The following is a 13,432-nucleotide window of genomic DNA, read 5'->3' on the forward strand; positions in this document are numbered from 1 at the left end:
CACCTGGCATAATACCAGCCTGGAAAAACAGACTGACAGTACTAGCCCAATGTTACTGTTACCATCTAGTCTTAGAGTGTTTTGGGTGCCTTCTGTCTACGTTTCACCCTCCTCACATGAGTGTTATTAAGCCATGTTGAGTCTGTCTTGTCCCACACCGTTCCAGCATATCTCCTAGCAGGCCTTGGTCTCATGCTCCAGAGGGTCTCCAGATTGAGGGGCTGCTTGTGTCAAGGCCAGACCAGGACCCAGGCCAAGTGCCTACCACCCTCAGCTCTCCGTCCGCCCGCCGACTCAATGGTCCTCTGTTCCGCTCCTGGCCCAAACTCAGACACGCTGATTGGATAGTCCATTCCAGAATAGAGAGAAGAGGCTCTGTCTGAGTCCATAGAGAAAGTGACAGCTTCCACTCACTGCGGGGAACCTGGAGACACACACACACACACACACAGAACAGAGGACGTATCCAAGCGTAATCATCTCCTGACCAGCGTAGTGACTTCTGTTCCAGAATGTTCTGAATGAGGGTGCATGGAGTCTGCCCGAGAACGCTGAGATGACAGACTTTCATTCATCTCATCTGCAGACAGGAAGCCGCCCAGGCAGCATAGTAATGTAACCCTGTCTCATTGGTTGTTCCCTGTGAGATGGTATCAGCATTGTGTGCTGTAATTGGTGGTTGAATACCCTTGTTGGGTTTCAGTATGTTTGTGAGTGGGTGTTCGGTGGGAGTCCCTATATCTAGTTTGAAACATCTATAATAGGCTTCAAGTTAGTTGTATGTCAGAGTCTCAATGTATTCATGTTGATAGTTGTAGGTCCAGTGTGACTTAACACTATCTGAAGTACTGGTCTGTTACAGCTCGTTAGAAGAACAAACAGTCTCCGTCCCTTCCATGATAAATGTCAGCCCCACCAATCAGCTTGAAGTTTGACTCCCCTGGGCCACCACAGGTGACCAATCAAGGGCGACCTCAACACAAGAGGCACACCCTTCAACTGACAGGAACTCTGGCAGAGAAGTAAAAAAAAAAAAAAAAAAGGGCATCTTCAAAGTACCCTTGTGACTCATTCAATACTTACTTGCAGCGCAGTTGCGCAATATTCAGACTTCCCAATCAAAGACATGACGTTGTAGCATGTTGCTCACGTCAACTTCAGTGCTGTGAGGATATAACAATCGGTGTTGCCGCCGTATATAGCGTAGATCTTTCCGAAGCGCGTGTAGGCGTTGGTGCTGGCCAGGGAGGACCGCCATGGCCAGGGAGGACCGCCATGGCAACGGGTCTGGAAGACTCCGCATTCCATCCAGGAGAAGTGTGGGAGCAGGGCCAGTCTCAGAGCTGGGGCCCGGATGTTTGGAGGGAACGTGTGCTGGGGGAGGTTAGACGATCCGCAGCTCTGTCAGGGCTGGTCTTCATAACCGTCACGAGAGAGCGAGAAGAGCAGCAGGGCTGACCGGAGGGGCCATAGACCTCTCCTCGCTGTTAGTCTGATGCTCTGTGTGTGTGTGTGTGTGTGTGTGTGGAGGAGTATGTTACGTTGGTGTTCGTGTGTGTGTGAAAGTATGCCCGTGTGTGCTTTGGGTGTTTCATCAGGGCTCTTTCAAGGGAAAAAAGTAACTTTTTAAGAGAAGCCTGCCACCCAATCTCTCTTCTGCCCCACCCTTTCCTCTCCTCTCCTCCTCCTTCTCTCCCCCACCCCTCCCCCATCTCACTTGTCTCTTATTGAAGACAGATGTTTGACATAATGAGGGTTTCTCCCCGCAGGGCTGTGGGTTCTCCAGGCCTCAACATCAGCACCTACTGCACCCAGACCCCTGACTTGGCCTCTATGGGGGAGCGCTGACAGGAGATCAGATGGATATCAAATGTTAGCAGTGCATCCAGTTGTTAGTTTTTTTCCCCCTAAGGAAGGCAGTATAGCATGTTTTCCCTCAAGTCTAAAAGGTTGGCTTTGTTGGTACTGTACAATTTTTTGGGTGTGAAATCGACAGAAGGAACCAGAACTCACACCAGAGTCAGTCACACCACAACAAGAAACTCTGAAAAGTGTTTGTGTCGTAGTTTAGTTGTTGTTAGAGTAAAAACAGGCTCACTTTGTTAGTCTAGTTAATTCTAAAAAGTCTCTCAGGTCCGAGGGAGTTCTAGACCTTTCCTCAGGAACTTCTCTCTAAAGACTAAAGTCTCTTGTCCACAGCTACAGTCAATGTGTTTGTTTTACAAATTCTTCCTCATCCCTAAAGCAACACAGGGAATGATTAGCATGTGGCTTTGCTCCCCCTTTCTGTCTTGCTCCTCACCCTCCCCACACTCACCTCCTCTGTGCTTTGAGACCTCATATCTGCCCCCCACCCCCATGTCTGTTTCCCCCTCTCTCTCTCTTTCTCCTTACTCTCCTAACCATGTCTTGCTGTCCATTCTTCTCCTCCCCCTCTCGCCCCCCTCCCAATCCCATATGACTACTGTGGTTTAGCCCGTTCCCTTACACTTTACTCCCCCCCCCCCCCCCCGCCTTCCTCCTTCCATATGACTCTGAGACTCCTCCAGGCTTTCAGCCTGGATCTGAAACATTAAATTTGTTATTAAACTGTATCAGTCACATTCCGGGTATTTCCGGAACACAGCCCCGGTTCCGAATGATCCGTGTGATTCAGAACCTCTTAAAACACAGAGATGGGGAACGGTACATATTTAAATGGTTGTGTGGCTGTTCAAATATTTGCGTTCTTGTTCAGAGCTTAAACGAGGTGGAGGAAGCTCTCAAAGGTAATTCATTGCTTGTGATATTTATCGTCGGATTGAGAATTGCACTGCATTCCCCATTAGTAGGATCACGGTTTCTCAGTGTAAAACATGTTCAGTTTTTCTCAGTGTAAAACAACCTGTTTTACAACAACAATACTTCCTACAGTAGCTAGTTGTCTCTGGGCGAGAGTAACCCAACACCCTAAAGAGACCGTCTAACCCCAAACCCTTAATCACACAAGTGCTATTGGCCACACACTCCTATCGTCCTCTACTGTACCTGGCCCCTAACAGAACCATGGTCATGAGCGAACCGCAGAGATGATTAAACGATACATGGCGTTTTGAAGAGACGACATCAAACACATGCCACGCACTCTCTTGGATGTTCTCTGTCGTCCAGCTGGGTTTGGATGGAGTAATAAAGCAGCTTGAATCGAAGTTAGACGGCTGTAACTATGTGTGCCTCAGCAGTAATAAGAACAGTGAGGGAGATGTGTGGATCCAGCAGCCAAGACGATAACCTTCGAGGCAAATAACCTCCCTTCCTGAGCTTGGCTCTGTCACGGTTGATTTGGTGGGTGTTTTCACGCTGTTGTTGGATAATTTAGAGCCTTGTTGGGTTGCCTCGCTCCACACAATGAAGTGTGTGTGTGTGTGTGGGTGTGGGGGGGGGGGTGCAGAAATACCCCCCATGACATTGTTACTGTGAAGTGGCAGCCATTTTCCGCCCAGTCCTTCAGCTTGGTGGCCTGGCTGGTGTTGGGTGATCTCCATTAACAAGGTTGTAGATGGGAAAATTAAAGATGCATTTGTGTAATGCTGTCGCGTACATTACAAGAGTATTGTGTGTGTGTGTGAGAAAGCAGAACAATTTAGGAGGTAGGCTGACTCTCCAGGGTGTGTGGTTGTTCTCTGGGCTGAGAGGCAGCCAAGCACATCTGTGTTCTCTGCAGGCACATAACAAACAAGGTTTTTTTTTCTGTGAGAGGTGTTTGTGTGTGTGTGTGTGTGTGTGTGTTTGTGACACACGTGACTTGAGACGAGCATGTCATTGTTCCACCTTCATCATGCAGCTCAAATCCTTTAGACATTTGCCCTCTTAGTCAGAGCAGCCATTTGGTGACAGTTGACCGGTCCTCTCCAGCCTCCTGCCTCCCCTCGACCCCACACCCTGGGCGTGGCCTTTTGCTCAGCCAGAGTGACATCAGCCACAGGCCTCCCCGGCCAGATCCACACCCCATCTCAATGTGTCAGCATAGTGCTATGTTTATTCTGGCGTCCTGTCATTGTTCGTGTGTGTGTTTGTGTGATAAATGAATGATCTCAAGGAGAGTGTCCCAGTTTGCTATGCAGGCCAGGTTGAGTTATAATTAAACTGCGGTTTGCTAACGAGGTTTTGGGGTATGTAGAGCCAAGGTGCTGCGGTGCTCACATCAGCCTGTTAGCCTGCTCTGGTGGATGACAAAGATGATGATGGCCATCATGACCATGGGGAAGCACCATGGGTGCCATCTCTCCCACCCTCTCTCCATCCCCTCAGCGCCACATCTTTAGTCTCTCTTTCTTCCTCATTTCTTCCTCCTGTGCGTCACATCCCCTTCTTTCAAGATGAACTATGCTGCCGACGTGCTTTTTCTCCTCAGGCTCCCTTCATTCCTGTCTCCATTCAGGAAGCTGTCACAGGTCTCCAAATGTGTCCTCCCTCCCCCTGCCTCCAGTCGTTTAACAGTCGTTCCAATATGAGGATACAACGTTATTGCACAGCTTCTTGCGTCACTCTATCCAGTCTAAGGCATGAAGCGGGACCATCTGGCATTGCTGCACGGTGTTGGAGAACAGTGCTGTTGTGTTTGGCAGCTCTTTGGTCTGTAAATCAAACATGAAATGACAGTGTGTATGTGCGCGTGGAGTCCAGGTAACTTGGTCTCCATGGTGACGCCCCCCCCTTCCCCCTGCAGTCACTCGCTGCACAGAATGTTGTCAGGAGCACACGCACAGAGAGTGGTCATATCGACAGAGCTGTGTGTCATACAGACTTCCTATAATGGTTTCCCCCTGAACTTTGTTATGAATTCCTTTATCCTACCATAGCCGAGTTTGCAATATCTTTCTTTTGGTGTGAGGGAGGGAGGGAGAGTGAGTGAGTGTGTGGCAGACCGACAGAGGTTGATGCAGACAGAGGGAAAGAGAGACAGACGGGGAGACACACAGGGAGATACAGAGAGACAGAAAGAAAAACATAGACAGACAGAGAGCGGGATAAAGTTACAGTATCACATTGTCAGGACTGTACATTCCCTACTCTCAAGTTTTTCAGGTCTTGTGCAATGAAGCAACTATTAATCATTTGCTGTCTGCCAACACATTTCCTTTTCAGTCACTATATGTGCCTGTGCCAACTAATATACAACTACTGAAAATTATATTTGCCAACCTATTTATGAAAATAGGTTGGTTTATTGTACTGACCAAATCTAAATCTGTAGCAAAAGCGTTGCATAGTTTGTGTACGTGTTTAAAGAACATATTATCTACAATATGGATTCCGGGTTGAAAGTTATAAGTAGCCCTGGACAGGACTTGTGACAGTGAAATGTAATGGCCTATTGTTTGGGAGTATTTGTTTGCTAAATCTGTGTCCTGGATTCTTCCCAAGAGAGACCTAGATTAAAGGATGGGAGGGGCTAGTGTATGGCCAAGCCCATGTCAGTCTGGCCAGAGGCCCCCTTTGTTCCCAGGGTTGAGGTCAAGGTCGTCCATAGATGTGCCCGTCTGTCTGGGTGGGTAAGTATCGACCTGGTGAGGACCCCATTGATCTGCTTCTCTGTCTGTCCTTGCTTTAACTGAAACCGTTCTCCCCCTGTCTCTTATACACACGCACACGCACACACACACACACCTCTCTACTCCATCTCTAGATCACAGAACAGGCTCTTACACCCACTCTGTAAATAGCCCTGCTGTTGGCTCAGCATTATTGATAAGCCAGAGAGAGTAATTGAAGATGCCTCTGATATTGAGACCTTGGCTTCTAACCTGGCTGGCTGAACGAGAGGCTTTTAACCAATCAGCCCAGGGCTACAGCCTCTCCTGTTCTGTCTCCATCTGGTCGGATAATTTCCAGGTTTCAAGCACGGTGGGTGATTAGCCTAGTTATATATTTTGGGGTGGTTTGACCTGATTAGCCTATTGTGTTATCTTAATCCAGAAGGCGTTTGGTTTGTGATGTTTCTTTTGCCCTCTGGAGCAGCTATTATGTGGGAACACTAGTGGTCCGCAAGGGTAATGCAGGTGGGCCGCCAAACCAATGACTAAAACTCAAATATAAAATGTCAAATATGAAAAATTAATAGATAAAAAAAAAAAAAAAAAAACTAACATTTTGCCTTTAATTTGTCATGACCGAAACGTCAATAGTTAAGCTTGGCATGTTGACTGTAGCCCAACTGACATTCCGCATACCCCCATATGCACGCATTACTTCTGCATATTGCATTTCCCAGGTCAACAACTTTTGGTAGCTAGCAGTTACGCAAGTTCTCACACACAAAATATTGTTTTATACGAGGATTATCACTGTTGTGTGCAAATAGCCATATTTAACGTTATGTTATATGGAACTATGGGCATGGTTGTAGTAACGCAGGTTACCTCTCTTGACAATGTATGCTTACTGTGGCTTCTTTGATCTCTCAACAAAATTGCAGTGAAAGTGAACTGTTTGACTCCTGTGGTGCTGTTAAACGTGTGATCAGTGCAAATTAAGTGAACTGTTGTGTTGGGGAGGTTGCAAAAATATTTGAGCTATGCAAGTGGTGATGCAAAGTGGAAAAAGTTGGGAATTGCTGCTCTGGAGCTACAACCCTTCTCAAGGATATGCAAACCTTGGAGATGGACACACCATTTTCTTATTGCATACATGTTTTTTTAACTACCTAGAAAAGCCTGAAAAGGTAGTAAATGACCAAGAAGGTTCATCCTGAAACATGAAGACAATCTCTGTTATTGTTTCTCAGTATTCTCTGTCAATTGTATAATCTTAGAATACTCACTACTAATACTCCACTCAATTTCCACAGTCCTCTCCTTAATAAGACCTCCCTCCCGCCCGCCCGCCAGTCGACCTCTGCTTGTCGTGGTTTTGATTGGCTGAAGCTCTCGAAGCAGGAAGTGTCCTCATCTGACCTAAGGGGCCTGCTAAATGTCACTGATGAAATCTCCCCTATTGGCCCACAGCACCGGCTGGTTCTTCTAGCCAAATCGGAAAGAACCCCCTGACTCGTGCACTGTGGCTAACCTCCCAGTGGAGAAGGTGTCATAAAGCGGAGACAGATGTCTTTCGTAGTCACGTGTTTGGGAGCCCTTGTCTGTGCGAGTGTCCTTCTGTCCTGGTCTAGGTAATTACTCCTGAGGACATTCTAGAGGCGTTTTTACAGAAAAATGCTAATTTGTCACCTGAGGCCTGCCAGGGCTGTGAAATCTAACGCACCTCCTTTACATTCTCAATACGTCCCGTGAGTTTATGCGTGCGTGCGACACGTGGTTGACAGTCACTCACTCCCAGGGTTGCCCCAGTCCCGGTGGGACTGTTGGGAGTGTCTTCATGAAGTGTTATTTTACTCAACGCTCTTTTGTTAAGTGTCTTATACTTGTTTAAGATAAGCCAGGTTACAGTAAAGGTGATCCAGTTTTTCTGACTGTACATGTACTCTGAAGTTGCCCTGCGTTTATCACCTGAGGTCTTGGTACTGGAGGTGGTTAAATGTGCGATAGCTGTGGTGAGGGGGTTCATGTCATTGGTTCAGTGGTCAGGGCGGTGTGGTTGATGAGTGTTCCTAGTTTGCTTTCTACATATCAAAGCTGTGAGTGAAGATAGTGTGTGTGTGTGTGTGTGTGTGTGTGTGTGTGTGTGTGTGTGTGTGTGTGTGTGTGTGTGTGTGTGTGTGTGTGTGTGTGTGTGTAGAGCACGTGTGACAGTAAGAATCTGCATCCATGCCTCTGCGTGTCTCCGTCACGTGGGCCTGTGTTGATGTGAGGGCTTCCCCTTCCTGTACTCTGCTGTGAGGACCAGATGCTCGCCCCTGCAGGAAACCCTGTTTACACGCTCACAGGACACGTCCCTCCCCAGCCACATCCTCCCCTCCTCCCCCCCAGCACAATTTTATCAAGACCCGGTATTTATTTGAGACTGACGGCGCCTTCTGCACTCAGCCATCCATTAATACGGCCTCTCATCTCAAGGCTGCAGGTACATGAACTTAAATACGGGGTCATCAATGAAAATTGACAGGTTAATGACTCATTCTTGGCAATAAGAATGTATTTTACATAGGCTGTCCATAAATATACGGTATCTCTATTTCAGGATTTAATTTTATAACTTTGCAATAACCAGGCAATAGTATTAGCTTAGAGTGCTAGCGTCCATAAAAAGGAGATTAGCATTAGCCTTCGTGTATGATTTGTTTGGGAGCAGGGAACAGGCTTGGATAATCTTGCCTGCGAATTAGCGTTAGCCTAGTGATAAGGCCTGCAGTGCAGCAGTCAGATGCTGTCTGGCTTGGCAGAGAAGGGCAGGGAACACTACAGCCATTGTCTTGTCTGTTCTGGCCCCCGCAGTATGGCACTCAGCTGTGTGTGTGTGTGTGTGTGTGTGTGTGTGTCAATGTCAATGATGATCCCAGGCACTATTTCTGACTCTAAATTATTAGCCTGAACAACACTGCCGGGTGCTGTTCTATAAAGATGACTATTCAGCAGGGGTTGTTTTTTAACTGGAACTAACCTCCATGATATCACCCTGCCGAAGGTTTATTAACCAGTCTGGTCACGCTGTGACCGAGTCTCAACCTCCACTGAGCTGACGGCTGGCCCGGGCTGGGCGGGGCTGCCCTGGGCTGAGCAGGGCCGGCCTGGGCTAGGGGAGGCTGGGGGAGGCACGCTGACAGGCGGGCAGGGACATGTGCTTCTGTGCCACTGCAGCTTACTGTCAGACCCTCGTAGGGGGAAGGATGTGAAACCAGATCTCCATGGCAACAAGCTGTGGGGTTTATATGAGGATTACCTTGTGAGCGTTTATCACACAAAGTGTGCGAGTGTGCACGCAGGTGTAACTGTGTGTGTGTAGACGCGGTCACATTAGCTCAGCATGTTGATGTTTGTGGACGCGTGTGTGTGTGTGTGTGTGTGTATTCTGTTGTTTGTATTGCAAGTCATCCTGGCTTTTCATGCACTGTCAGTGAGTGATGTTTCTGGCTTCTACAACAGGGTGAAAGGCCTAGGATTCTGAAGACCTATATAGCATGGGAATATTACATGAATACCTTATGACTGTGTGAACGGCGACTGTCTCTTGTGAGGGGAAACAAACTCAGACCTCAGGCCTGACCGGCAGATATTGGACACATCCATGTAGGACACATGCAAGTGTCGCATATCTCAGGCAAGGTACTTATTACGCAGGCTGCCATATTATTCACCGCCTGAGAACGGCACTTTACGCCAGCGAGAACATGACTGGTCATTCGACCTATGTGAACTGAAGACAATGAAAGTCTCCATCCATCTCACGTCAAAGCCCTGGAGACAGCACTGCTCAGACTTGACCTAGATAGCCCACGGTAGGTGTTGATATTTATCCCTCAGCTTGCATTCTCCCACTGCGATCCTCTGGGAGATTACACATCCAGACTCTCGGCTTCACTCCTGGACAGAGGAAGCTGCTCCCATACAGTCTCATCCCAGAACAATGACAAGGGTCCATTTATGTTTTCACCAGACTGGGAGAAACAACCGGTTTCTAGGAATAAACACCCTGGGAGGGAGGGAGGGAGGGAGGGAGGGAGGGAGGGTGGGTGGGAGGGAGGGAGGGAGGGAGGGAGGGAGGGAGGGAGGGAGGGAGGGAGGGAGGGAGGGAGGGAGGGAGGGAGGGAGGGAGGGAGGGAAGGAGGGAGGGAGGGAGGGAGGGAGGGAGGGAGGGAGGGAGGCCTGCTCAGAAAGGGGAAGGGTGAGCAAACATGTCATTGGAAGCGAGAGCCCTGAGAGGCCTCGTTCTACTCCACTGAGTGTACAGCTGGAGAATGTGGACTGCCTAGTTACCACAGATGGTAGATTGTGTAGAAGTGCTTAACGGTGTCTATCTCTCTTTCTGTCCCTTACCACTCTCCCCCTGCCTCTGTCTCCTACCTTACAACTGCCCTCCCCCATTTCTCTCCTCCCTTACCTCTCTTTTGCTCTCTCTCTCTCGCTCTCTCTCTCTGTCTCTCTCGCTCTCACTCTCTCGCTCTCTCTCTCTGTCTCGCGCTCTCTCTCTCTCCAGATGAGCGTGAGGCGGTGCAGAAGAAGACCTTCGTCAAGTGGGTGAACTCTCACCTGTCCAGGGTGTCCTGCCGCATCACGGACCTGTACATGGACCTGAGGGATGGACGCATGCTCATCAAGCTCCTGGAAGTGCTCTCTGGAGAGAGGCTGGTGGGTGGAGACACACACTGTACACAGTCACATAGAGACAGGGATCGGTGCTCTCTGGAGAGAGGCTGGTGAATGGAGACTCACACAGTCACATAGAGACAGGGATCGGTGCTCTCTGGAGAGAGGCTGGTGAATGGAGACTCACACAGTCACATAGAGACAGGGATCTGCGATTCGGAACAAAGAGACTAAAGACAGATGAGGTAAAAGACATGTATTTCATGGATGAAACTTCCTGGTTCATGTGAGGTCCGGAGAGAGCTCATATCTACCTTCCAGGTGTTTTCCCAAGAGTGGATGTTGTTTTGAATGAGTTGCTTCCTGCTGGTCTCATCTATGACTGTGTCAGTTCAGTATCTCAACTGTATGTGTAAACACACACTCTCTCACACACACACACACACACACACACACACACACAGATCAGTGAACACGGTCATTCCTATCTCCCTCAGTAAACACTGTTAAGCCAGACAAACCTTCGAATGGCATTTTCATGTGTGATAATAAGAAGTCATTCTGTTTTATTGAGTTTGCGTTGTCGTTAGTGGGCGTGGGGCTTTCAGTGAGACGGTTAAAGCCAAGAGAGACCACATAACACCTCCTCCTGTGATTTTGTTCCAGTTATGCAAACACACACACTCACACACACACACACTCACATTCACATTTCCTGAGTAACAGCCTTCTGATGGACTTGCTCAGACAGTTTAGAAATCAAAGCTCAATTATGGCAGATTACTGCTTGACCATACCACTTTCATCCTTCACCCTGGTCACCCCCCGCCTTGTGACTTCCAGTGGTACGTGCCAAGTCCTGGCCCCTGAGTTGACTGGGCTCCAGGGTGGTTCTCTGTGAGAAAGACATGACCAAAGCTTCAACTCAGCCTAGTGAATGCAGCCCTCTGTGGCTCCCTTCAAAACAAAATATCAAAAATATGAGACTTTTCTTTCTGAGATTTGACACTCTGTCTAGGCTGTCTGGAGGAAGCCAGGCGGGGGGGAAACCCGACAACAGAGAAGGGATGAATTCTGAAGCTTTCCTGGTTGTGATGGAGTGTTGCGGGTCCAGATTTATCAAAAAGATCTTTTGAAAGAAAGGGCCTGCAGAACCGGCCAACATAGCCACACAATGGAGGCTTCTAGAATAATAAGACACATTTATAGTTTTCCAGTTGAATACAAAGCAGATGGCGTTTTGTGAAACGATCATTGTGTTGAGATTGGGTATGATCCTGCGGTGCTTCCTGCGCGCCACAAGACTGCGCTAACCCACTGAGCCATGGCACGAGCAGGGACATGCCAGTCGTCCACCCGCAGAACACGATACCCTCCACTCCATCTACTTAACATCTGTAAATGCAGTCTTGCGTGGGGTTTGTTTCACGGAGCGGCAAACACCAAATTGAAGCATCCGTCTCTTAACTGTTGTTAAGAGTTGGACCGCTGGGCCTCTGCTGCCCCAACTGTGTTAACAAGACTATGCCCTTGGTACTTGAACTTGTATTTTTGGGGTCATGACCCCTAAAAGTGGGCCTTCTCCCAGGGGGAACCTGCAATGACCCTGGTTCTGGTTGTCTGGACAAACTGCAGTGTTGAGATGCCAAAATATCACTGCGCCAATGTCCACTCAGGGTCACTCGGGGATTAGAGAGTGATACACACACACACACACACACAAATATACACAAGCACTTAGACTGTTTGGGCCATATGGTTACTGACACATTTACACACATTGTAATACAATATTTGCAATAGGGATGTTCCTTCAGCATGTTCATTAATTCCAGTATGACAGTGAGAGGGCCCATCTGCGTGCCTGAAGGATGCAGGGAGAGATGAGTCATCAGGGTTTAGAACTCCTGTCGGAATAAACCACAGAACACCAGCTGTGCATGAACATGATTACTGCTCAGCCTGACACATATACTGGATGATGTTTGTAATTCATCTCTTTCGATCTCTTTTCCACTCTCATCCCTCCTGTTCTTCCTCTCGTTCTTCCTCACCCCCCCCCCCCCATCCCCTCTTTACTCTCTCTCTTCCTCCTTGTCTTTCTGACTCTCCCCCACGCAGCCCAAACCAACTAAAGGCCGCATGCGTATCCACTGCCTGGAGAACGTGGACAAGGCCCTGCAGTTCCTCAAGGAGCAGAGGGTTCACCTGGAGAACATGGGTTCTCACGACATTGTCGACGGCAACCACCGCCTCACCCTCGGACTCATCTGGACCATCATCCTGCGCTTCCAGGTCAGCTGACCTCCTGGATGGATGAGTAGATGGATAGATGTTGATGGTGGACAGAGGGATGGGTGGAGGAATACATGACAGGGATGACGTGTCTGGTGATGTCCATGCTGAGAGCATGAAGTGGCAGTATGCGGGAAGAAGGGGATTAACAAACGAAATGTCTGTGGATTTTAAAGGATTTATTTCATGCAGTTTAAATCTGCGGATGAATATGGGTGAATTTGGGTTGGTAATGGATGTAAGGGAAAGCATGACATGAGATACAGGGTGTGTGGGTGGGGGTGTGTGAGGTATTAAGGGTTGTGGGTTGTGTTTATTTTAGTGTCCGGGATTGTGGGTTGTGGTGTTTACACGTATTTGGCAGTGCAGGTGAACGTCTAGTTTGTGTGTTTGTGAGCGAGCGAGGGAGAGAGAGGGAGGGGGAGAGAGAGGGAGGGAGAGAGAGGGAGGGGGAGAGAGAGGGAGAGAGAGGGAGAGAGAGGGAGAGAGAGGGAGAGAGAGGGAGAGAGGAGAGAGAGAGAGAGAGAGAGAGAGAGAGAGAGAGAGAGAGAGAGAGAGAGAGAGAGAGAGAGAGAGAGAGAGAGAGAGAGAGAGAGAGAGAGAGAGAGAGAGAGAGAGAGAGAGAGAGAGAGAGAGAGAGAGAGAGAGAGAGAGAGAGAGAGAGAGAGAGAGAGAGAGAGAGAGAGAGAGAGAGAGAGAGAGAGAGAGAGAGAGAGAGAGAGAGAGAGAGAGAGAGAGAGAGAGAGAGAGAGAGAGAGAGAGAGAGAGAGAGAGAGAGAGAGAGAGAGAGAGAGACGGAGCGTGTGTGTGTGTGACCATGTTCTTCCTGTGTGTCTCAGATCCAGGACATCAGTGTGGAGACGGAGGACAACAAGGAGAAGAAGTCTGCTAAAGACGCGCTGCTCCTCTGGTGCCAGATGAAGTCTGCAGGGTACGGAATAACACACACACACACACAC

General features: G+C 48.6%; 1 protein-coding gene across 6 annotated transcripts in view; it reads left to right on the forward strand.

The window, feature by feature from the left end:
- Positions 1 to 13,432, forward strand: part of LOC146268529 (spectrin beta chain, non-erythrocytic 1) — a 63,496-nt gene that overhangs the window by 27,380 nt on the left and 22,684 nt on the right. For all 6 annotated transcript variants that reach the window (XM_084708847.1, XM_084708848.1, XM_084708849.1 and 3 more), the window contains 3 exons: positions 10,069 to 10,220; positions 12,300 to 12,473; positions 13,313 to 13,404. In XM_084708847.1, the coding sequence (XP_084564973.1) occupies positions 10,069 to 10,220; positions 12,300 to 12,473; positions 13,313 to 13,404 (418 nt within the window). The remainder of the gene's footprint in view (positions 1 to 10,068; positions 10,221 to 12,299; positions 12,474 to 13,312; positions 13,405 to 13,432) is intronic.

The sequence above is a fragment of the Hypomesus nipponensis genome, chromosome 11 (assembly GCF_054491055.1).
Source record: "Hypomesus nipponensis isolate SF chromosome 11, ASM5449105v1, whole genome shotgun sequence".
NCBI classification, from domain to species: domain Eukaryota; kingdom Metazoa; phylum Chordata; class Actinopteri; order Osmeriformes; family Osmeridae; genus Hypomesus; species Hypomesus nipponensis.